This window comes from Balaenoptera borealis (genome assembly GCF_965194805.1).
Source record: "Balaenoptera borealis genome assembly, chromosome: 7".
NCBI lineage: Eukaryota > Metazoa > Chordata > Mammalia > Artiodactyla > Balaenopteridae > Balaenoptera > Balaenoptera borealis.
Window position 1 is genome coordinate 117,797,744 of NC_138864.1, and position 26,694 is coordinate 117,824,437.

The 26,694-nt window shown below is 38.6% G+C and overlaps 1 protein-coding gene across 1 annotated transcript in view; it reads left to right on the forward strand.

The window, feature by feature from the left end:
• Positions 1-26,043, forward strand: part of LOC309632651 (putative maltase-glucoamylase 2) — a gene marked incomplete at its 3' end in the record, with an annotated part of 68,515 nt that extends 42,472 nt beyond the window's left edge. The window contains 18 exon segments of the mRNA XM_082400412.1: positions 351-413; positions 1,225-1,281; positions 1,285-1,332; positions 1,335-1,370; positions 3,996-4,224; positions 4,503-4,537; positions 4,642-4,758; positions 5,349-5,497; positions 5,598-5,682; positions 6,097-6,153; positions 6,566-6,592; positions 6,596-6,690; positions 7,927-8,015; positions 15,085-15,134; positions 18,970-19,065; positions 19,069-19,143; positions 20,457-21,084; positions 26,024-26,043. Coding sequence (XP_082256538.1) covers positions 351-413; positions 1,225-1,281; positions 1,285-1,332; positions 1,335-1,370; positions 3,996-4,224; positions 4,503-4,537; positions 4,642-4,758; positions 5,349-5,497; positions 5,598-5,682; positions 6,097-6,153; positions 6,566-6,592; positions 6,596-6,690; positions 7,927-8,015; positions 15,085-15,134; positions 18,970-19,065; positions 19,069-19,143; positions 20,457-21,084; positions 26,024-26,043 — 1,956 coding nt within the window.
• Between the last annotated feature and the right edge of the window lie 651 nt (positions 26,044-26,694).

A 26,694-nucleotide genomic window follows, 5' to 3' on the forward strand; every position in this document is an offset into this window, starting at 1 on the left:
CTTTAGAGTCACACACTTAACGTTTGTTTTTTATAAGGGGAAATTTGTTATAGGTCTATGATAGGCATAGCAGCGAGAACTGAATAATCATTTGCAAAGTGATTTTACAGAGGATATGCTTAAAACGGATTTAGTTATATTAAAAAATAAAATTTAAAAAATTTATGGAATGAATTGAGAGACCCCAACCTATTTTAACCTAACAGAATTTCATATATTCAGACTTTACAATTTAATTAATGGCAAATATCCCCCAGAATTGTATGGAGATGCATGTCTCACATGTGAAACATCTCATGGTCTGTGTGCAATGCCTTTTAAAGGTTTTAATTTTTCTTCTTTTTTTCTAGGTTTGGACAGATCTGCCCAATGTGGATGTGGATGGATCCCTTGACCATGAACCTCAGGTTAAGGTATAGTTACACACAGATTTTTGTCTACATGGACCTAAACATCTGGATACTTACACGTTCTATCCTGATGTTTGGTTAAGTAGCTCTAAGTTGAGTGTACTTGTCAACTGGTAATTTGTTGGCAGAAAAAGATCCTCAAATGGAAAACTCAACACACAGCTAAACTGGAAATGTGTAGAAGGAAATCGTAAATGAAATACCTTCACATGTACACCTTTAATGGATTGTGTTTTGTTTGAATTTAATGTTGCCTGAAAAATAATGAAGCAGAGTCTAGAATATTTTTACTGGAGAGGTTATGAACAGATTGGGTTTTAAAGAATTGTCTACATGTAAGAGAAAATGTAAGCCAGGTGAAAGGAGTCATGGCCTTGACTCAGCACTTGATGCCACGTCGGCCAGGGCATCCAGCATCCCGCCACACTGCAACTCGTGTTTCCCTGCATGACTCATCTCCTTTATTTGGCCAGTGTAGAAAAACCATCTGTGCTCTGAAGTTTGATTGTTTAGACACTGACGGTTAACTTTCCAGTTCATATGATGAAATGCCCAGTCGTAAAACGAATCCCATGTTTAAAAGGGACTTAAGCCTATCTAACCTTCTAGGGAAATAGAGAATGAAGTCACCTTCCCTGATGTCTTTGTGTCCACAGTAAACCCTGTGCAGTCGCAGCTGCAGACCTGAGGTTAGGGCACCCACTGAGTAGGCAGTGCCTTGCACAAATACCTGCTGGTCTCCCCTTCCTGGTCCCCACACTCCCCTTCCTGGACAGGCTGAGACCCCACGTGACAGCATGTGTCACCCTTACAGCTGTACAGAGCCCACGTTGCTTTTCCTGGCTTCTTGCGCAATAGCACAGCTGCCTGGTGAAAGAAGGAAATAGAAGAGTTCTACAGAAACCCTCGAGAGCCAGAGAAGAAGCCTTCAGAAGCCTGAAGTCTGATGGACTGTGGATTGTAAGTTACCCTGAGTGCTTTTTCTTTGGAAATATTTAGCAGTCAGAACATGGGGTGACAATTCAGAGCCTAGCAAAGCAGTGAGTTAGGGCTGCGGGAGTGGAAGAGAAGGATGCTGTTACAGAACTGAGGTGCTGGGACCACCAGGAAGAGCAGAGAGGATTGCATGTTTGCCCAGGGACATACTGCCTGATGGAAGTCGGAGCCCATGGAGGCAATGTGCCACCGCTGGAGATGCTGCCAGAGAAAGAAAGAGGGACAAATACCCTGGCTTCTCTTAGCCCCACCCTCTAACCTCTTGCCAGTGCTTCCCATTGGCCAGACCTACACAGAGGCCAATGCTAAGGGAGCCTGAGAGCCCATCCTATGATACAGGGTAGAGCCGGGGGTGGGCAGGGCATGAATCAGAGGAAACAGATGTTCACCAGAGCGCTGGTAAGACTCCTCTGAGGAAATGGCTTCAAAGGCCTGTTCAGATGCTCGTCAGTTGGGCTTAAGAGCAGGGCTTCCTGAGATGTCTCTGGGACACGTGTTCAAAGGCTCCTCTATTTGTGTTTTTCTAGGGCTGGGAAGATATCAGTGTCCCAGTTTCCTCCTCCACTGTCCAGTGGCCCGAGATCCCACGCATATTCTGAGCCAGCTCTGAAGAGCTTCTCAGGTCTGGGCCAGGCTGAAAGAAGCCTGCGATTCACCCAGAGACAAACCTCTCAGCCCACTGGCAGCCCTGGGGCCACCTTCAGGATAGGTAGGCACAGAGCAGACACAAGAAAGGACACAGATTAACCCAAACTGTGAAGAGATGGGGGTAGCTCTGAGGACCACAGGTCCTGATAGCTTTGTGGTATTTGTTCCACCTGGGGGAAATCGGTAGCTGAAATACCTCATATAGCCAGCAGTTCTTCTAAATAACTGCCTTCCCTTTTAGTATGTCCTATTTAAGATAATCTAATATATAAAAATGTAACTTTTTCACTGATAAAGTAGGCAGTGAGCAGTCACCTCAGGAATTGCTGTTTCTTGCATTTACGTAATAAATCCCTGCAGCTATTATTTGATTTCCAGATTTGTTTCTGAGTTACCTGCAGCTTTTTAGGACTGTGTCTACTGCAGAAAGCAAGAGACTCCTCCTTGTGTTGGGTCCATGCTGATGTCAGAATCAGTCTAAGCTACTGATAAAGAGTAGATCATAGTAACCGTAGGCCACGGATAAAAAGTGAGTCGTCCACGCAGAGAAAAACAAAGATGGGTTTGTTGTGTGGGGAGATGAATCAAGAGATTTTCTTAGGTCATGATTCCAGCATAATTTCAATATTTTGCCACTATCAAACAGTCCTCACGAGTCTAGAAATGCCAGGTAAACTAGGAGTTTAACGCTCTTCTTAAGTCCATTTGAGTCCAAATAGAGATTTTTCCTGGGGACTGGAAGTTAGGAAAAAAGTATTTATTGTGCTCTGGGGATAGTGCTTTTAACAGAGCTCCAAAAGAGGTCAGAACTCTGTTGGCTGCTGGCTTTTGGTGCCAGTGAGCTAGGGATGGGGCGGGCTGGGACTAGCCCCAAGTTAAAATCCCAGAGGCCTCACTATCTGGCCAAGATTTAGTAGTTTTTCTTGGATAGACAATTTTCATTTCATTTCTATGGCTGGTAAACTTCTAGAATTCTGACATGGTCAGTGACAAAGTTCTTTGCATCATTCGCATCCACCCTTACTCTGTATCCCTGCCTTGTTTCAGACCTTCATTACCTCTCACTGTGTGAATGTGTGTGTGTGTGTGCACACGCATGCACTCACACATCTCCATCCATTTTTGGATTTATTTGGGTGTGAAATATTGGAAGTAACCTAAATGGATTAGTTTTCACTATAGCTAGCTTCTTTTCCTGACATCACTTATTGAACAACTTATCTCTGTCTATTGATTTGTGATGCTTTCTTTAGCAAATATTTGGTTACATCATATACTAGCATCTATCAATAGATTTTCTCTTTTGTTGCATTGATTTTTCTCTCACACATTGTTTTTATTTTCTGCCTAAAGCTGCAGACAGAAGACCAACCTTCCATCGAGAGAGATAAACATCTTTTATGTGTATTTGCCCCGTGTGCAAAATTTATCCTACTTTTTGAGGAGTAGCCTAGTAGGGAGCATATTACCAAAAAGAGCCATAGTCATGTATACTTTTATTTATTTTTTGTATTTATGCCATTTTATTTTATTTTATTTTTACAGTAGGTCCATGTTGGTTATCTATTTTAAATATAGCAGTGTGTACATGTCAATCCCAAAAGTCATATGTACTTTTATATGGGTCTCAGATCTGCATCCTTGCTCTTTAAATGACTGACAAATTATCTACTTTGAGTCTCAGTTTCCTGACAGTAAAAGGAGGCCAAGGTTGTAAGACCGTACACATGAACGTGACCAGTATAATACCTGGGATAAGAGTAATCATTCTATAAATATGTTCTACACGTCACCCCACCCCTCCTCTTACCTAGAAGTAGACAGCTAGTTAATTAGACTTTCTTTTTAAAGAAAAGAAATCCACATATTAGGTGATGCTCTATCCCCATTTGTTCTCCTGGGAAGTTCACTGGGACCCTGAGCGTCACTTTTAAATAACAGATGCTCCAGGCTGAAGCTGCTCTCTGTGATAAAGTCCCATGGCTGTCCAGCCTCAAATTCACCTTCAGCTCAGCCCCTTGTTCCCCTCCGAGCAGAGCTGTGCAGGAGGTGACGGGACAGCGAGAGATCGTCATCACTCGCTCCACCTTCCCCTCTTCTGGCCGCTGGGGGGGACGCTGGCTGGGTGACAGCATGGCCGTGTGGGACCCACTGAAGAAATCTGTCATTGGTGTGTGGGCTTATCCCGGGGCCTCTCCTGGTGGTGGGGGGACTGGGGTGTGTGCTCTTCAGCCGCATCGGTTATATCTAGTCATCATCCGCGTGGTCAATAAACGCAACAGGAGGTGAGTTCTCTGTGGGTGTGAGTCTTAATCCGCACCCATCTTTTGATAGTTTCATCATGAGTGGCCCAGAGCTTTCAAATGCGGTGCGGAAGAGACAGGTCAAAACTACCCTTCCAAAGGGCTGTTCTTATGTGCCCAACAGAGCTGTATCTTCTCATTGCAGGCATGATGGAGTTCAGTCTCTTTGGAATCTCTTATGTAAGTCCTACTGGGGCCATTACTAATTCCCCAGTCAGATCTCAGTGTGTCTGCAACCCACAAAAGTCCCACCTAAAATGTGCTCTGATTCTACATCTTCTCAGACAGGAGCAGACATTTGCGGATTCTTTGGAGATGCTGAGTATGAGATGTGTGTTCGCTGGATGCAGCTGGGGGCGTTTTATCCATCTTCCGGGAACCACAACACATTCGGGACAAGGGTGAGGGAAGCAGGTTATGTTGCAGGTGTTCTGTGTCCTCAGATCACAGCTTCCTTTTAACCCTCAAGAGCATCGTACTTATTTGTATGATGAAAAAATATAAAAATCACCAACAGCAGCTCCATTGCTTGTAAAACCCTCAGAGTTCAAAACCCCAGAATTACCAACAATTTTCAAGAATATACTTTTTCTCATCTCTCAGGGGATTAATGCCTACAAGGAGAAAAGTGCTTATGGCTCTCTATGGGGCTAAAATAAAAGAGGCTCCTTTTGCTTTTAAGAACAATGGATTTGTATTTTACTTAAATCTATCCAAGTTATGTCAGTGCTGCGTAGAGACCCATCTCTCTACACATGTGCGGCGCCAAGGCTAGACCTGTGCAGATACTGAGGGGTCCATGATGAAGGGGAGGAAGCAAGGAGATCCAGTTTAGAAAGAGGGCAGATGTAGGGAAAGAGGAAGCCAGAAATGAAAGGAGAAAGGGTGTGTAACCTGCATATGGGATATGTGCCTGCGCTGGTCCTTTTCTCATACCGCTAGGATGGAGGAAAGAGGAGGTGACCTTTCACGTGCTTCTTTATCCTTTTAGAGACAAGATCCTGTGGCCTGGGACTCAAACTTTGAGATGTTCTCAAGAAAAGTCCTCCAGACCAGATACACCCTGCTGCCTTACCTCTATACTCTGATGCATAAAGCTCACGTTGAGGGCAGCGCTGTTGTCCGACCCCTTCTCCATGAGTGAGTAGAGCCTGTTACCCAAGCGGCAGGGATATCTTGGGAATAACCCCCTGCACCTGTCATAACAGTATGGGTGGATTTTTCATATTTATTCTTTAAGGTTTACAGAAGATCGCACAACATGGGATATAGACCATCAGTTCATGCTGGGCCCTGCCATCTTAATCAGCCCTGTGCTGGAAAATGTGAGTTTTCTATCACAGATCAGACACCCTCCAATCACATAATCTAAAGTACAGGAAGGGCATTTTACAGATTGTCTTATACAGCTCACTATTTTCAGGCAAATGCATTTCTAGAACTTCTAAGGGAGATCTTTATCTTTTTTCAAGGTCTCCATTAATGGAAGCTTTACAACCACAATTGATTCTCATTTTAGTGTCTTGTCACTTTGCATCCTTGCAAAATCTACCTTTTTAAAAATTTTATTTTTCTGTGTGTTTAAAGAAGAATTTCCTAGGTTTTCTCAGTAAAACCTTCCAAACTCTTAAAGTCATTAGTCAAATTCCTTTTTTAATCTTAAGTTACAGAGGTAATTTTAAAAAGTTAAAATTAAATTATTGGAATATTCATAATGACATGTTGATTTTATGTTTCAGAACACTTTTCAGGTCTATGCTTATTTTCCCAGAGCCCGTTGGTATGACTATAGCATGGTAAGAACCAACATTGTTTGTGAAGAACCAGGTTGGTCCATGCAGTCAGAGAGAGGTGCATGGAACTTTCTCCTGACTTCCAGGCACATATTTTCTAAGGCAATAATTTTCAACCTTTCGGCCATGCAAGGTTTGCTTAAAGTATCCATAAAAGCCTAAGTAGGTAAAATCTGACACCCATGTTACATTGACTCATCCCCAAGCCCCCACCTTTTCTGGAGAGTACAGAGAAAAGACTAGATTTTCGAGGTTTTAGCAAAGCTGAAAATCAGAGATTTTCTCCTTAGATTTGCAGTATTTTGCTGATTTTCCAACACACTTCCTTGGAAAGGAAGGACTTGTAATAAAGCATGCATTCATTTTATCTTTTTTTTTTTTTGTCATCATTCCTTGCCTGTTTTCTCCCTTCTAGGAATCTGGCAATGAATCGGCCGGTGAGTAGAAAATCCTGGAGGCTCCCCTTGACCATATCAACCTTCATATCAGAGGAGGCTACATCGTGCCTTGGCAAGAACCTGCGATGAGCACTCACTCCAGGTAAGGAAGGGAAGCAGTGTCTGATGGCCTCACTTTACCATAATGAGGCAGCCTTACGGGAAGTGGCCCACCTTGATGGAGGCTCTGTGGATAAACTAAATATGGACGGTTTCATTGATCTGATTCTGTGAGTACCTTCCAAATGGGATCTGGGGGAGAATGAATTCATGAAGTCATTCTTGGGGAGAACTCTGACCTGTAGCTCTGTGTCAAAGGTCCGGGATGAAAGTTTTCCTGAGGGTAGCAGCATGTACCTCTTTACACATTATTTTAAAAATTGGGAATATTAATAAGCTCTTTGAGTTGTGATGTCTACCCAGGGTTTTAGTGCTCATATCCAGATCTACTTTGGTGAACTCAAGGAGAGATTATATACACATATATATTGGATTGGCCAAAAAGTTCGTTCGGTTTTAAGTAAGAATAAAAGACATATTTTCATTTTCACCAAGAATTTTATTGAACAAGGTATTCACTAACCGAACGAACTTTTTGGCCAACCCAATATATACACACACACTTATACATAATAAATTAAAGAGAGCATGTTATATCAAGAGAGACACACAAAACAAGGATAGTAACAACTCAGAAAGAGAGAAGTTAACTTTCACCCTTGTGCTCTAAAGCATGGTTTCCTAAGAAATAGGGCTCTGAACTGAGTCTTGAATAATAAATAGAATTTGAATGTATGAAGACAAGAGAAAGAGATGTTCTGGGAGGATTAAAGAACTAAAGATGAAAAATGAGTTGAATTTGGAGGATAGTAAACCATTCAGTTTAACTGGAGCACTGATAAGGGAGAGGGATAAAAAAAATAAAATTCAAGCAGGTTAGTATCAGGTCATGGAGGGTTGTAAATGCAGGATAAGTACATTGCATTGTATTCTGTAGCAATCTGGAAGCTGCTAAAGGCTTTTTTTTTTTTTTGCAGGGGAGGGTGGTCTTCTTCCTAAAGAAGAAGTAGCTTCTTATATTACTTACAATATGTATATAAGTAAAGTGTATGTATTTGATTTTTGCAAGTTGAAGTTTTATCAGATATTTCATTAAAATGTAAATGTTTTATTCTGTTAGCTTTTAAGTATCTTTTATCTCACCTTATCTGTTTTTAGAATTTTATGTGTATTTTTAATGCATTTACTTTTTTCTGGATGAATAATATTTTCAACAGACGCTGTCCTTCATTCTTACAACCTACAATCTAGAGAAAAAAATAACTCTTTTTTTTTATAGCCGACAAAAATATATGGGATTGATTGTTGCTTTGGATGACAATGGGAGAGCTGAAGATCAGCTGTTCTGGGATGATGGACAAAACATTGGTGAGTATGAACTTTCCAGGGCCCCCATACAGCATTCAGCAAAACCATACCATAGAGGCTCAGGATATAATTGTCATGAACTGAAAACCTGTCTCTATTTCTACTACTATTAATAAAGCAATGCTGTTGGGAGAATTTTTGCAACTTTTGCCTGCTCATTTATATTACGTTGTAATTGTAATAGAAGGGTATGTGGTCCCTAACTTTGTAGGTTCATCAATCTGATGTTATGGGTTCATCCAGTGTGACTTTGTATAACTGTCTTGCTCTGATAAAAGAGTGTGGGTGCAAATATCAAGCTGACCATCCTTTCTCAGTGGTTCATAGACCTGCCTCTATTATTTGGGCCAGCCGTCTAGAACCAGGCACCATTTTCCTCCTAAGTAGGCCCACTCACGAGACAAATTAGAGCTTAGAAAATTTCCTGGTGTCCCAGAAATAGGGAATTAAATATTGTCAGTGGATACTTATATCAATGAAATAGTGCTTTGTATGCTTTCTTTCCCCAATCTAGGGATATGACAGTTTTACCTTAGATAATTGGTGTTCATCACTATAGTCGGAGCACCCTCTTCCTCAGGCATTTCTGTAGATTTACAGACACACTGTCACCAGCTGATGTCCATTTGCCAATACCTGTTACTGTGGACCAGAACATTCTAATCCTGTAACATGTAGCAGTTACTGAATTTATATCTTATTTTTCAATAGTAAAATATTTCTAAAGGTTTCCTCCTTTTGGTTTTCTTCACTATAAGGGTAAATATAGTCTCACTAAAGAAAACATTTTAAAGATAAAAAATTAGAAAATATCATTACTTAAAATAATCCTTAATTTTCTATATTGCTGAAAACATACTGCATACTTAATTTGTGAATCCTGTTTCTTTGCACTTAACATAATGACACAAATGTCTAGATACTATTTTATACACCTTATAAATACCCTTATGATTATCACATTCCGTTGAGAGGGTATACCATAATTTATCTAACTTTCTGTAGTTTTTCCCTATACAGGATACAGGGTGTTCTCAGTTTTTATTGTTATAACAACCATGAATATTAACCTTTGTTCATACTTCAGATTATTTCCATAGGGTAGATTCCTAAAAGTAAAATTATAGTTTTTTAATCAACTTGATTGAGTTGTATTTACGTAAGTAAAGTGTATCCATTTTAAGTGTACAGTTCTATAAGTTTTGACAAATGTATACAGTTGTTGCATAACCACCACCACAAAAAAGGTACAGAATATTTTCAAAACCACGAACCCCTTTTAATTCTTTCCAGCAAACTGCCCCCCACTCCTAATCCTCATTTCCAGGCCCTGACAACCACCGGTCTGCTTTCTGTCACTATAGATTAGATTTGTCTTTTCTAGGTTTTATGTAAATCGAATCATACAGTGTGCACTCTTTATGCGTTTAGCTTCTTTCGCTTAGCAAAATATTTTAAAAAATTTATCCATATTATTGCACGTAAAAGTTCATTACTCTTGACTCCTGAATAATAGTCCATCTTGTGGGAGTACCACAATTCATTTATCCATTTACTTATTGATAAATATTTTAGTTGTTTCGTATTTTTTTACCATTATGCACAATCTGCCATGGTTATTTGAGCATAAGTTACAAAATGACCATATGTTTTCACTTCTCTTGGGTGAAAACTTGGAAGTGGAATTGCTGGGCTGGATCATATGATAAGTGTATATTTAACTGTTGAAGAAAATGCCAAATTATTTTCTAAAGTGGCTGTACTATTTCCCATTACTAATAATACTAATTTAGAGTTCCAGTTTTCTACATCCTCACCAACACTTGGTGTTGTCAGTTTTCAAAATTTTAACCATTCTAGTAGGTGTATAGAGCATCTGTTTATGGACTTGATTTACATTTCCTTAATGTTGAGCATCTTATCATGCGTTCATTGGCTATTTGTATACCTTCTTATGTGAGGTATCAGTTTAAGTCCTTCATCCATTTTTTATTGTGTCATTTGTCTTTTCATTATTGAGTTCTACGAGTTATGTATTATACCAGTCTTTTATCAGATATATGATTTGTTCTCCCTGTCAGTGACTTGCCATTTCAATTCCATGATGGTGTCTTGCAAAGAGTAAATTTAATTTTGATAAAAATCCATTTATTCATGCTTTTCTTTTATGATTTGTGCTTCTTGTGTCTTGGCCTAAAAAGTGTTCTGGTATCAGTTCCAACATATGTGTATGTGGGTGTTTCTCCACACCAGCAAGCAATTCTGGGACACCAGCTGGATGTACTACAATTCAACTCAATTCTGACACTAATTACCTGGAGATAGTGTTAGATCGCACAGGTTAAGGGTTCAGTTTCACAGGACTTCCTTCTCCTGCCTTCCCCTCCCACTTCTGATGCCAGTTGCAAGTTTAGGTTGTCACCTGTGCTTCTGACTGACTGGCTATAAATCAGAGGTTCCCATGAACCCCTCCTCAGGTTTGATTAATTTGCTAGAGTGGCTAACAACCTCAGAGAAACATTTTGCTTACTAGTTTATGGGTTTAGTATACAAGGATACAACTCAGGAATAGCCAGACAGAAGAGATGCACAGGGCAAGGTATGTGGGAAGGGTTGCAGAGCTTCCCTGCCCTCTCCAGGTATGTCATCTCCCCACATCTCCACGTGTACACCAGCTCCTAAGCTCTCTGGATCTCTTCCTTTGGGTTTTTTTTTTTTTTTAATTTTTATTCGAGTATAGTTGCTTTACAATGTTTCTGCTGTACAGCAAAGTGAATCAGTTATATGTATACATATATCCACTCTTTTTTAGATTTCCTTCCCAATTAGGTCACCACAGAGCATTGCGTAGAGTTCCCTATGCTATACAGTAGGTCCTTATTAATTATCTATTTTATACATAGTACTGTATATATGTCAATCTTTGGGGTTTTTTTTGAAAGCTTCGTTACATAGGCGTGGTAATTAAATCACTGGCCATTGCCTATTGATGCAATCTTCAGCCTCTCTCCCCTCCCAGAAGTCTCAGGATGGGACTGAAAGTTTCAACCCTCAAATCACATGGTTGGTTCTCCTGGCAACCAGACACCATTCTGAGATGTTTTCCAAAAGTCACCTCATTAACATAATAAAAGACACCTTGCTTGCTCTCATGACTTGAAATCCCAAGGGTTTTAGGGCTCTATACCAGAAACTCCGATGAAGACCATATATATATTATTTATAATAAATCACAACATCACCTGGCCTAACCCAAGGTTACTAATATTTTCTCCTATATTTTTGGAAGTTTTACAGTTTTAGCTTTTACATTTAGAACCATCATCTCTTTAGTATTAAATTTTGTATGTATGTAATAGCCAAGGTTAATTTTTCCCCCATATATGTGTCCAGTTGATCAATCACTACCTCTTTTTTTTTTTAAATATTTATTTATTTATTTCCTTTTATTTTGTTGGCTGTGTCAGGTCTTACTTGCAGCATGCGGGATCTTTCCTTGCAGTGAACGGGCTCTTCACTGAGGCGTGCCGGCTTCTCTCTAGTTATGGAGTGTGGATTTTCTCTCTCTACTTGTGACGCGTGGGCTCCAGGGCGCGGGGGCTCTGTAGTTTATGGCATGCAGGCTTTCTCGTTGAGGCGCGCGAGCTCAGTTGCCCCGCAGCATGTGGGATCTTAATTCCCCGACCAGGGATCGAACTGGCGTCCCCTGCATTACAAGGTGGATTCTTTACCATTGGACCACCAGGGAAGTCCCCAAACACCACCTTCTTGAAAACAGAATCTTTTTCCCTGTTGTATTATTTTGACACCGTTGTTAGCTATCAATAGGTTATACGTGGTTGAGAGTTTATTTTTGGATTATTTTTTCTATTGATCTATATGTTTATCCTTATGCCAATACCATACTGTCTTGACTAATGTAGTTTCAAAATTGTTTTGTCTATTGTAGCTCCTTTGAATTTCATATAAATTTTAAAGTCAACTTGTCAATACCTAACAAAAAAACTTGTTAGAATTTTAATTGAAATTGCATTGATTCTAAAGATAAATTTTGGGATATCTATCTATCTATATCATCTTAAATTACTTAGGTATTCTTTAATTACTCTCAGCAACGTTTTGTAATTTTCAGTGCATGGGTCTTACACATATTTTAAGTATATCCTAAGTATTTCTTAAGTTTTTGATGATGTTGCAAATGACACTTTAAATTTCTCTTCTTAATGTATGGATAATACATTAGAAGCCTATACTCATTTAATATAGTATATAAGAGAGATGTTTTGTTGCTCATTTGTAGGTGGAACTGGCTAAATGGAGGGATATGAAGGAATTAGATTACTTCTGTTTTCAAAGTTCCATTCAGTCTTTGGACTTTTTTTTTTTTTAAGTAAACTCTGTGGAGAGATATGTGGTATGTTGGAATTTAATAGATCTGGCTTTAAATACCATTTCAGTCATTTACTAGTTGTATGTCTTTTGGAAAGCTTTACGGCTGTATATCTTTCTGCCTACATTTCCTCAGCTTTTAAAATCTGCAAGACACTACTTATCATGTAGATTTTTTATGCGGATTTAGTTGATTTAATATAGAGAGAGCATTCCTGGCACATGGGTGCTGAATAAAATGTATCATTAATGTGCAAGATAAATAATAAAATTCCATTACAAGCTTTTAAGATATCTTACATTGAAATCACGGTAGTTAACATAACAACAAAAAGCCCAAAAATCAGAGAAAGGAGATTAACCAGCTACCCAAACCAGGCTGTAAGGGAGTGGGACTTGAACCTTATAAGAGAATAATATGCCCCAATGCCAATTTTTAAATTTAAGAACTGTATTTATTAATGGGCTAAGGTGTTCCCATCTATTAGGAGGTACATATTTTTTCCTTCAGTGAAGTCTATGTGAAAGATGAAATTTCAATCAAGAATTTGTTTGGTGAGCAAAAAATTATAGCAAAAAGAGTTAATGGCCAGTACCACACTGTCTTGATTACAGTTGCTTTGAAGTAACTTTCGTAATCAGGAAGCAAGAGTTCTCTAACTTTCTTCTTTTTTAAGAAAGTGCCTTTTTTTGGAGCAGGTTTTCTCGACCTTGATCATATTGACATTTGGGACTAGATAATTCTTTGTTATTGGTGGTGGCTGAACTGTTAATTATACAATGTTTAACAACAGCCCTGCCCTTTACCCACTAGATGCCAGAAGCGTTCCCCCAGCCCCATGATGCTAACAACCAAATATGTCTCTAGATACTGCTAGATGTTTCACCAGCAGAATTACTGCTGTTTGAGAACCAATGTTTTAAGGGAATCTAGAGTCCTTTTATATAGCTTGGGCTGATTAGACTAGATGATTGATATTGTATTGGATTTATAGCACCACAGTTAGTGTGTAAAAATCAGCTCCCTATGAGCAATATATTTGAAAAATATGAGGGAAAAAACCAATTTTCTATAAAATTGTAGGTTCCTACAACAAGTATATTTTAGCCTCAAAGTTAAAAATCAATAGTCCCTGAAAGTTTTAAACTTTTTACACTTTTTAAGATCTATAGAGAAGCATTTTGCCCTTTTTCACCAGACCTAGAAATTAAAATTTAAAATACGAAGATACAGTATAAGTATAGATTTGATTTAATTTTTCTCTTAACTGATTTGTAATTATTTGTTAAACTTTACTTAGGTTTAAGGAGATTCAATAGCTAGGTCAAGGTTAATCTTAAATCACCTGTATTAACAGAATCCTATTCTTTAAAACTTTTAAATTAAAACTGCTAAAAGAGGCTATGGTATTTGCTTAGGTTACATTTTCTAGCCAAAGCTAAATTTAAAAATATGGGTTTATAATTGTTTCCACAAGAGTGTAGGTAAGTTAGAAAACAAAGATCATTATTAGTTCAGGGAGAGACTATGCTGGAATATTGGTTAGAGATGGAATGTTGACAAGGGCCAAGAATAGAACATGAAAGGAAAATGACTTTTAAGAAATAGGAGTTAAAGGAGCCACATGAGGAGAATGAGTAAAGTAGACATCAACTAAGGAGTATTTCAAGGAGGAGATGTGTGGGCAAAGAGGCTAAAAATCTTGAACATCATGATGAGATATTTAAATTTAATATACTCTGTCACTGGTGATTTTGAAAGGACCAGATTCAGTGAAAAAAAAGAAACACAGAAGCTGAAGAGTGGTAGTTATAGGATTGAATTATGAGTTGAACACACAGATGTAACAAGCAGAGGCTACCTTTTTTGAGACATGTGACACTAAAAAGGAGATGTCATGGTAGCTTGGTACAGAGAGCATCAGAATGGAGTGCTCTGGAGTATAATTGGGACCTGTAAGAGCAGCAAGAGTATGGAGAAGAATTGATGGCATAAGTTATATACAGGGAGGGGAGCTTAGAATCTGGAACACTGTGGAAGGATGAGCTAAGAGTAGGGAGAGAAGAATAAAGAAGATGAAGATGATGATGACTTTGGTGATAATCATGAAACAACAAATTTTGAGCACTTATTCTGCACAAGTAGCATGTTGTAGACCTCATTGCTATGAGCTAGGTACTATTATTATCTCCATTCTACAGATGATGAAATGTTAAGTAACTTGCCTGAGTTTGCACAGTAATACAAAAGTGGAGATATGAATCCATGTCAGTCTGACTTGTGAGCCTGAATTCCTAACCACTCTCCTCAGCTTTGAGCCTTTATCATCACAGCCATGTGAATTCTCATGGCTGTGTGCTTGCCGTGTAGGCACAGAAAAAAGCAATCAGTAGCCTCCATGCTTTTTCACCTATGCTGTCTATTCTTAGTTCAATCCAGATTATCTTGTATTTACAACCTCCTGATGCTCACCTCAAAACACCCTCTTCTATATGTACATCTCCACACTAACCTGGGGTAAAATATTCCCTCAGCTACTATCTTTAGTGCTCCTCAGCGAGGTCATGATTATCTTGATCAGTAATTGTGATCCCACTGAAATATTTTCTGACTGTATGCAAGATTATCTGCTATTGTTGAAACAATGAGTAGTTGCTTATTCTTTCTTCTTGTTTGCAGATACCTATGAAAATAGAAACTATTTCTTGGCAAACTTTATAGCAGCTCAGGTAAGACTGTTTTATTGAATTTTATAAATCCTTTCCCAGTTAGCTACAGATTAAACATTATCAGTGAACTGTATAAATATAATATCCCCCATCTTGCTGCCTTTACATTTATTTATTTATTTATTTATTTATGGCTGTGTTGGGTCTTTGTTTCTGTGCTAGGGCTTTCTCTAGTTGTGGCAAGCGGGGGCCACTCTTCATCGCGGTGCGCGGGCCTCTCACTATCGCGGCCTCTCTTGTTGCGGAGGACAGGCTCCAGACGCGCAGGCTCAGTAATTGTGGCTCACGGGCCCAGTTGCTCCGCGGCATGTGGGATCCTCCCAGACCAGGGCTCGAACCCGTGTCCCCTGCATTGGCAGGCAGATTCTCAACCACTGCACCACCAGGGAAGCCCTGCCTTTACATTTATAAATCAGGTCTGTTGACATTAAAATAAGGAAGAAACAGTTCTTATTTTGACAATTGTCCAGTATACCATCACTCTATGAAAAGAAACTTGTAATTCATATAATGCTGGGAAAAAAAATGAGTCCTTAAATGTATAACATGTTTTTAGGAGATGAGACATTTTCTGGCTGATAAAATTTTGAAGGATAAATGCTAGATCAGCTATCTGTTGCACAACAATGGTGCATAAAAAACAACCTCAAAACTTCAGCGGCATGTAACAATTAATGCTTATTTAGCTCATAAGTTTGCAGCGTTCAAATGATCTAAGCTGGACTTGGCTGATCTTGACTGGCTCATATCCATGTGCAATCATTCATGGGAATGTTAGGCTGCTTGGATGATCACCTGTCCGGAGGGGGCAGTCACATACTGGGGAGTCAGCTGGCTCTTGGATGATCTAAAATGGCCTTATGGGCAGGTCTGAGCATGACCTATTCATGATTGTGCAAGAGGGCAAAAATAGAAGTGGAAATGCCTGAGTGCTTTTTAAAATCTCCATTTGCATTAAGTTGACTAATAGGCAAAGTCACATGGCCAACCCCAGAGACAAAGGTGGGATAGAATACCCCATCCAGAGAGGGAGGGCATTGCAAAATTACATGGAAAAGGGTATGGATAGGGAGGGGTGAACGATTGGAGACAATAATGCAATCAATCTACGAGGCACGTTAAATGATTCCATGGATAATCTATATAATTCCAGTTAGAGTAGGAGGATCACTCTCTGTCAAATCAATAATCTGCTTCTCTGTAATTTTTTTTTTTTTTTAATAAATTTATTTATTTATTTATTTTTGGCTGCGTTGGGTCTTCGTTGCTGCGTGCGGGCTTTCTCTAGTTGTGGCAAGTGGGGGCTACTCTTTGTTGTGGTGCACGGGCTTCTCATTGCGGTGGCTTCTCTTGTTGCGGAGCACAGGCTCTAGGCGCGCGGGTTTCAGTAGTTGTGGCACGTGAGCTCAGTAGTTGTGGCTCGCGGGCTCTAGAGCTCAGGCTCAGTAGTTGTGGCGCACGGGCTTAGTTGCTCCGCGGCATGTGGGATCTTCCTGGACCAGGGCTCGAACCCGTGTCCCCTGCATTGGCAAGCAGGTTCTTAACCACTGTGCCACCAGGGAAGTCCCGCTTCTCTGTAATTTTTACCTGTGGATTTAACTAAGGAATAGTATAACACAAATCTATTGGGTTTTTTCTACATAACCATGCTTCAAGTATTTGCAGGTATCTGTCATTATATTTATTCTGTCTTCTCTTCTTGGAATTACACATCTCCAGGCTAACTTCATACTTCCTCTGTTTTGTGCTTATACTGGTTTCCAGATTTGATTATTCTGTCTGGACTAAAATTAGTCTAGATTTCTCTTAAAGCAGGGTGCCCAGGATTGAGAGATTATTTTAGAGCTACATTATGGTATACAATAAGATAGCCACTAGCCTCATGTGGCTATTGAGCATTTGAAATATGACTAGCTTAATTTGAGATATTTAAAAGATTATAAAATATCTCATTAATATTTTATGTTAAATATATGTTAAAATAATAATATTTGGGATATACTGGGTTAAATAAAACATATTTTCAAATCAGTTTCTCCTATTTCTCTTTCCTTTTTAAAAGTGTGGCTATGAGAAAATGTTAAATTACATGTGTGGTTTGCATTACACTTCTATAGGACAGCATGGACTTCCTACTGCAAAAAAGACAACCTCAAAACCTCAGTGGCATGCAACAATAAACACTTACTTAGTTCATTGCCTAACTCTTATGTCCTTTTAGCTAGACTCTGTTTTCTTACTGTTATTGCTTCATACTATGTTAATTTTTTAAACACATGTATCAAATTGTTTTCATAGACATGATTATTAGGTCATGCCGTCTCCATCCTGCATTTGCCTTTTTGAAACTAAACGTAAGACTCTGTATACTAATTAAGTATGTAACTTCTCTGTTCTCAATTTAAGAAAAGATGAATTGAAGATTATATGTTTTTCCTCTGAACATATTTTCTAAGGTCTATAATGTTGATCTGGAAGTCCTGAATTTTAGTTCTATTTCTACTGCTAAATAGTTATTCAACCTAGGGAAGATATTTCTCCTGTTTAATCTGTTTCTTAATTATAAAACATTAGGTTTCCCATAAATAGTTTTTACCTCTAAAACCCTCTCCTTCTGTTACTCCAAAGTAGTGATAAATGGATTCTTATTTCTATGTGATATTTGATGGAATTTTTCCTAAGGATCAGTGGCTTGAAGTGAAAGAGAGCTTCCCTTGGGTGTAATTGTTATCAATGGTATTCTGGCTGGTATGAGGTTATGGGGGTTGGGGGCTGATTTGTAGCATTCACTGATTTTCTGTGGTGTAAATACTCCCATCATTTTAGCCAATTTCAAGCTACTGACTGGCTTGCAAAATTCCAGGCAATTATAGGCTCTCCCAAATCACTAAGAGCTAGCTCCAGCATACCCATTTACTTCATGTTATATTCCCTTTTCTTCATTTTCTCTAGATTGCTATCAGAGTGGAGGAGTTTATAGCTTCACTTTACTACAACTGGCTCCTTATTGATTGCCTAAAATCTTCATCATCTTATCTTACATACTTAACCAGTAATTTCTCTGCTTAGCACCCTTTGTTCTGTGCCTTTATTTAGTGTGTCTGTGCCTCCCTCCACCCCATTCCCTTTTCCGATTCATTTTGTCTTTGTAAACTCCATCCATCCTCCCAGGCCTTCTCAAGTTGCATGTCCTTCCTAAGTCCTTTCTTGACAACCCTATTCCCACGGTGATTTTTTTCTTTCTCTTAATACCCATAACAAATATTCATGATGATTTTCATTTAGGCCTTAATCATGCACCACCTCATGACCTCTCTCACATTATTGTAATCCTTGTGTTGATACTTAAAACAGTTCATGATTTAGGTAAGTTCCTATATTTGTTGCAAACTGTCCTTTGCCTAGGGACTGTTTGCCATAATTCTTTGTTCAACCTGTGTTAACTCATACAGTACTATGCACATAGGCCCATCATGATTCCAACCATATAAATGTCCTTTAGCTATGTGGCCTTGAACTTCTCATTTCTTCTCCCAGAGCCTCAGTTTCCTCATCTGTAAAACAAAAATAATGATGCTTTCTTTTCAAAATCATTGTAATAATTAGTAACAATATAGGTAAAATATCTTTCATAACGTTGATACACAAACCTATTTTTGGCACCTCAAATTTATTGTCGCAAGTACTCAAGAAGTTGGTCTTCATGAACTATTTAAGAAAAAAAACAGCAAGCCAGTACAATAGTAATTTGAGATTTTTAAAAACATTTTAATATGGAATAAAGTCTATTGACATAGGTATTATGTACTTTTTCCTCTTTATACATTCTTTGAAGAACGTATTGCAAACCCAGACTGTACACAATAAGTATTTGAGTGACTCTAATTCACTGAAAGTTGGATATATTAGAATCTGGGGCATAAACCCTACTTAAGTAACACAAGTCACTTCCACCTATGACAACCAACAATTCACAGTGATAAATTTCAAGAGTGACCCTTACAATCAGGTATGTCTCAAAGGAATATTATCATATCATACATTAATTTTATTTTTTTGCAAAGTTATTAGCACTATTATTATCATTGTTATATTTACTTATATTTGAAAGGTTATAGATATGTGCAATAGATATGTAGTTGCAAGTGTTGAACCGTATTGTAACATGCACATTAGTGATCTTCCCAGTATAGTCCAGGGATCAATGATCAATGGGCTGATGAAATCCTTCCCATGCGTGTCCCAAAGAAATTGTGCTATGTGTTAAGGTTGGTCTCCCAGGCTAGTGCAACAGAACTTACTTATTTCTGTGACGGAGGCTAAAACAAAGGAAAGAGTGATCCTCTGAAATTGTTGGAGATTTTCCCCCACTTTTCTAAAATTACTCATATCCCTGGTTGAATCGATAGATCTTATATGTTTGTGAAAATTGGCAGTAAACTGTGGTAATCCTCAAAATGAATATGTTCCACCAGTGGTGTGAGATAAGATTATCTGGTTAGTAAAACAGAATGACATAAATAGCAGACCCTACTGGGCCCTCTAGGGGAGTCTGCTTTGGTTTCTAGAGCCAACTAATGGGAAGATGAATTACCCATAGAGGTACCCACAGAGGTAAAATACCCCACTATAGAACACTAGACCTATTATAAATATGGTTCCTAACACATAGGGGGTAGTCTAGAAAAGTGACAAGCGTTAGTTCCTGTTTTCTAAAAGGTGAAAAAAAGAGTGTCCTGCTGGTATTTGGAGTTTGGAAAATGACCCTCTTGAATACTCACATAGATTTTCTCTCCATGGTCTCTTCTCGTTAGGTACTTCAAAACATTTTTCCTGAACTATACTGAATTCAAAACCACCCATTGCAAGTTATTACTTCCAGTTAAGATGATGCAGAAAATCTTTCAATACCTTTTTTTGGGGACACTTTGTAGCATGTCAGATGCCTATTATGTGCTAGGTTCTATATTAGGTGTTGGGATGATGAAACATGAAAACAGGCAGGTTAAATCTAGTGACAAAATAAAGAGACTTTTATAAACATTGGTTTCAATCAAAACTGCAAATACTTGTGAGCAATATGGTTCTGAATAAATGAAGTGGAAAGAAAGATTCCAGCATAGGGATTATACACACAGCACGTGTCTCTATATTTATCTGTCAGAACCATCGGGGCCTGAAATGGAATCTTCATATCCTTCTGTTACTGTCTGGGAAAAGAATGAATACATCTTTTTTTGTTATATTGTAATTTGAGGCATAACTTAAGTGTGATGTTTAAGAAGTTCTAAAATACCAACTTTATCTCTTCTTTTCTGGCAGACACTAACTATTCAATTGACTGATGAGATTATCAGCCTGGAAAAGTTAACTGAGGTTGCTTGGATTCACGGTGGTCCTATAGTTTCTACTACACCTATGACAAATACCTTCCCAATGAGTTCTTTATATCCTTCTACTACTAAGCCTACTACTTCTGAGACTATTAACACTAGTTCTTCTACTTCAAGTACTATTACTGAATGCAGTACTGTTACTCTTCCTGTCACAACCATGCCTTTCCCAACAAGTGCTGCTGAAGTTTCAACTGGTACTACTGTTCCTAATACCACTACATCTTCCCCTACAAATACTACTGCTGATAGCACTAATGTTACTCTTCCTGTCACAACCACTCCTCTCCCAACAAGCGCTGCTGAAGTTTCAACTGGTACTACTGTTCCTAATACCATTACATCTTCCCCTGCAAATACTACTACTGATAGCACTAATGTTACTCTTTCTGTCACAACCACTCCTTTCCCAGCAAACACTATTGAAGTTTCAACTGGTACTATGGTTCCTAATAACACTACATCTTCCCCTACAAATACTACTGCTGATAGCACTAATGTTACTCTTCCTGTCACAAACATGCCTTTCCTAACAAGTGCTGCTGAAGCTACAACTGGTACTAGTTGTCTTCTATTAAACCAGACATTAAACAGATTTACAAATTATAAAATAATGTCATTCTTTTCACTAACTTTTTTTTTGCTTTGGAAAATATAGTGGTCTTTCATTAAAAATATATTATTTGTGTCAACATGCACTTGATTTTTTTAATGAACAAAGAAATAAATATTTTACTAATGACTCAATTTTAATTTCGAATGCAGCAAATATTAGTAGATATAATCCACCCAAACAAAGCACAGGGTCTTCACTAAATTTGAAAGTAAAGAGATCCTGAGACCAAAGAGTTTGAGAATCACTTCCCTAGGACAAAAATATCCTAGTTTCACTCTCAGGTCCTGGTCAAATATACTATGAACATGAAACAAAACAAAAATCATCATTCTAAACTTTATCAATGGACTTGATCACAGGCTCCCTCACTTGTATGTTTACTGAGGGAGCTCCAGGGCACTTGTCTTATTGGCACCACAAACCATGATCCCGGACAAAGGGCTCTGCGTCCTAAGGCACACGGGATCCTGCTGCCAGCCCACCACACCGGAGCAGATTCATTGGCTAAAGGCATGCCTGAAGGCACTTGGGATTTGGAACACCGAGGGGGAATTTGTTCAACCATAGTTCTATAGTTACTGAACTCCAGTCCCTTTGTGTATAGAAATGGGCTGTAACCGCACGTGTGGAATTCTGAAAAGGGAAGTACTCCTGAAAACAGAACAACAGCCAACAACAAAAACAACAAACAAAGAGCTTTATTTAGAATAGATAATCAACAAGGATCCACTGTGTAGCACAAGGAACTCTGCTCAATATTCTGTAATAACCTAAATGGGAAACGAATTTGAAAAAGGATGCACATGTATATGTGTAACCGAATCACTTTGCTGTGCATCTGAAACTAACCCAACATTGTTAATCAACTATATAAGATAAAAATTAAAAAAAACAAAAATGAAAAATTATAATCACAACAACAACAAACACACACGAAAAAGAAGACCCGGGCTTACTTCAGACATTTGAAGAAACTTGAGAATTGAAACTCCAGTCCATGTACAAGATGTGGCCCTGGAACCAGGTTCAGAAAACCGGGAGAGGGAAGAGGTGAAAGCAAATGTCAGTTTGCTGCGTCTGAGTCTTGAGCTTTGCTGGTGCCTGTGCTTACGTTAGTCCCTGACACATACGGTCGCCTCCATCGGACCAGTTCTAAGAGTACCACCTGTTCCAAGTTGGCGCAGAGGCCACTGCTTCAGATGGATTCCCCTTTCCTTTACTTGCCTCAGATTCCCCATCTACCAGGTTGAGTAAACATTGGAACTGCAATGTACATGGAAATGCTTTTCAGTCTGTAAAATGCTATACAAAGGTTTATTATTATTATCATTATTATATAATTGCCTTGAGTGTTCTTATATCTAAGCTTTTTCTTCTTCTTCCCCTTGGATTTCCTGATAGCAGAGCAGTTTCTCCTCAGTGCAGATACTTTATAATAAGGCTATTCTATTTTTAGTTTTTTAAGGAACCTCCATACTGTTCTCCATAGTGGCTCTCTCAATTTACATTCCCACCAACAGTGCAAGAGGATTTCCTTTTCTCCACACCCTCTCCAGCATTTATTGTTTGTAGATTTTTTGATGATGGCCATTCTGACTGGTGTGAGGTGATACCTCATTGTAGTTTTGATTTGCATTTCTCTAATGATTAGTGATGTTGAACATCCTTTCATGTGTTTGTTGGCAATCTGTATATCTTCTTTGGAGAAATGTCTATTTAGGTCTTCTGCCCATTTTTGGGTTGGGTTGTTTGTTTTTTTGATATTGAGCTGCTTATAAATTTTGGAGATTAATCCTTTGTCAGTTGCTTCATTTGCAAATATTTTCTCCCATTCTGAGAGTTGTCTTTTCATCTTGTTTATGTTGTCCTTTGCTGTGCAGACCCAGCAATCCCACTACTGGGCATATAGCCTGAGAAAACCATAATTCAAAAAGAGTCATGTACCACAATGTTCATTGCAGCTCTATTTACAATAGCCAGGACATGGAAGCAACCTAAGTGTCCATCGACAGATGAATGGATAAAGAAGATGTGGTGTTTACATACAATAGAATATTACTCAGCCATAAAAAGAAATGAAATCAAGTTATTTGTAGTGAGGTGGATGGACGTAGAGTCTGTCATACAGAGTAAAGAAAGTCAGAAAGAGTAAAACAAATACCATATGCTAACACATATATATGGAATCTAAAAAAAAAAAAAAGGTTCTGAAGAACCTAGGGGCAGGACAGGAATAAAGATGCAGACATAGAGAATGGACTTGAGGACACGGGGAGGGGGAAGGGTAAGCTGAGATGAAGTGAGAGAGTGGCATGGACATATATACACTACCAAATGTAAAATAGATAGCTAGTGGGAAATAGCACAGGGCGATCAGCTTGGTGCTTTGTGACCACCTAGAGGGGTGGGATGGGGAGGATGGGAAGGAGATGCAAGAGGGAGGAGATACGGGGATATGTGTATATGTATAGCTGATTCACTTTGTTATAAAGCAGAAACTAACACACCATTGTAAAGCAATACTCCAATTTATACTCCAATAAAGATGTTAAAAAATATATAAGGCTATTCTGAGTCTCCTTTTTCAAACTGAAGTTTTGTAAAGGAAAGGTGTTCTCCAGATGTTCCCCAGATGTGTCTCTAGTATGTCCCAAACTGTGCTTCTGGGGAAAAGGTTTTGTTTTTGTTTGTGGTTTTTTTTTTTTTTTTTTAGCTGGGACAAAATGTTTCACTGTTAAATAATGTCCATCTTTCCTCACTTTACAAAATAATAGGTTAATGGATATAGTTATCCTAATTTTATAATATTTTTTCTATAATTTTTCTTAAGCTTTTTATACTTGCTAATATTCACATGTTGCCTTCTAAAGAGATCTAGCTGAGAACAAAATGTATGAACAAATAACAGACAAGAACAATTTTGACATAGCCAGTATAGTTCATACGGACTGTGTGTGTGTATGTGTGTGTGTGTGTGTGTGTAAGTTCATGCACATTATTTTATATGGGAAACATCATATTTTCTGCCAGTGAAATTAATCCAAGGGTACACTATAGCTTGCAGACTGGAGGTTCTCTGCTCAGAGTGGTCAAAAACTCTTGCTTGGAAAAGCTGACATTTTTCTAAATTGACTTTTTTTTCTAGGTAACTGTGTGCCTTTAAAAAAAAAGTTGCTCCATTTTCATACTCTTTTTGTATAGATCTTATGCTTGTTTCTTTTTTTAAAATTAACATTTTTATTTTGAAATAAGTGTGGAGAAAAGTTGCAGAAATAGTATAAAAACTTCATTATATTCTTCACCCAGATTTCCCAAATATTATCCATAAACTATAAATTATTTACCATATTTCCTCTCTCACACACGTGCACACGTATGTATAATTTGAGAGTTTGTAGACACAATGTCTCAACATCACAAAATGCTTTAGTGTGTATTTCCTAAAACACAAGGACATATTCTTACATAACCACAATATAATCAGCCAAGTCAGGAAGTTAACGTTCATACAGTGCCACCATCTAAGGCACACACGTTAGTCAAATTTCACCAATCATCCCAATAATGTTCTTTACAAAAAACACTAAACAACAACAATGACAACAGCAACAGGTAGTAATTTGGATGAGGAGCACATGGTGCATTTACTTTAACTGGATTTTTGTTTTTCAGTTTACTGTGGAACTATACCTCAGCCCCTCTTTTTCCTTCTTGATTTTGACATTTTCACAATTACAAGTCAGATCTTTGTAGACTATTCCTCATTTGGGGTTTGTCTAATATTTCCTCATGATTATACTGAGGTTGTACATTTCTTGGACAGATATAACATAGAATTGATGTTATGTGTTTCCTGGTACGCCTGTCAGGAGGCACGTGATGTCTGTTTGTCCATGATTGGTGATGTTAATTGGCTTACTTCCTTGAGGTGATGTCTGCCAGGCCTCTCTATCGTAAAATTACTATTTCCTCTCATCATAATTAATAAATATATAATAAGGAGATACTTTGAGGCTATGTAGCTATTGGGTTACTCTCCTATTTTGTCACCCATTGATGATTCTTGTCTGATTCAATTTATTACTATACATTTATTAAATGGTGATTTTCTAACCACATTTTTTTCTCTATATTCATTACTTGGCATTAAAAGAGCTCTTCTTTCTTTGCTATTTATTTTTTGAGTGATGCTTGGTAGATAACTTCTTCCCTGAGCACCCCCAGATGCACCCCTTCTCTGAGATCCCCACACACCCTCACAATCCAGCAACTAAAAGTCTAACTCTTGGAAATCAGGGGGCTTCCAGGGCTCCTCTTCACTGGCGTTCACTTGGACTGGTCAGTGCCTGTGCTGTGGCTTCAATATGTGAAGCCAGAATGGGATTCCTGCCCATCCAGGAAATAGACCAGTTAAGAGCAATTGAACTTCTGGTTCAGTGGTCCTCAATCTCGGATGCATATTGGAAGCACCTGGAGAACTTAATCATTCACTAATGCCTGGACGCTTCTCCCATCACCCAGGTGACTCTGATATGCTGTCAAGGTTGGGTGTCACTGCCGTGGTGGAGCAGTGGAGTTGGGGAGCTTTCTTGTTCGTCTCAGCTAAGTATAGCAGGAATTTAAACATGATGAGAATTCTAGCAAACAGGAGTAAGAAACTAAGTTATCAGCTTCATGAAGGAGAGGGAGACAGAGAGACAGGGGAAGGAGGAAGAAGCAGAAGGAGGAGGAGACAAATAGAAGAGATGAGAAGAGAGGAGAGAGGGAGGGAGAAATGGGGCAAAATATAAACAATGGATAAAGCTCATTATAGGGCATATGGGAATTCTTGCGACTTTCCTATAAATTTGAAATTGTAACAAAATATTCTTATTCCTCAGGAAAGACCAGATCCTTGTAAACATTAGCCTGTGGGTCCTCTGGTCATCACAGAAAAAAGTAATGAGGGAATAAATCCTTTATTTACTCTCAACATTTAAGATGGGGTTTTGAGTAGAGGAGGTGAGATGGAAAAAGAGTTACAGTCTCAGAGTCACTCAGAGATGACCTGAACTTAGAGACCACTGAGGGATGAGGAATGAGAGACCCATCAGCCAGAAGGTTCTAGGAGGAAGTTGGGGTCAACCCTTTCCACCTCAACTCTGAGCCGTTCTTTTTGTAGTGTATCATTAGGCTTTCTGGAAACTGCAGTCACAAAACACATAAACTGGAAAAAACACTTGAGGTTATCTGATTCACGCTCCTACCCTGTGTAGGAATGTTTTCAAACATTTCCCCAGCAGTACTGTCTAAGACCCCCATCTAATATATATGCATAATATCAATATAAATGCATCCCTTTTAAATGTAGAAACAAATCATTCTCCATAGGTTGATATAAACATAGTTCCTCTCTGGAGGCAGTCAGCAGCGGGGGAAATGATCCGTGGCACTGGGAAAGACTCAGAGGCGGATGCTGTGAACCCAAGGAGAAAATGGCCAGCCGGGGGCGCATAGAAGCTTCACCTCAGCTCCACAAGGGCGGGGGGTGCTTGTCCATTTCCTGTTCATT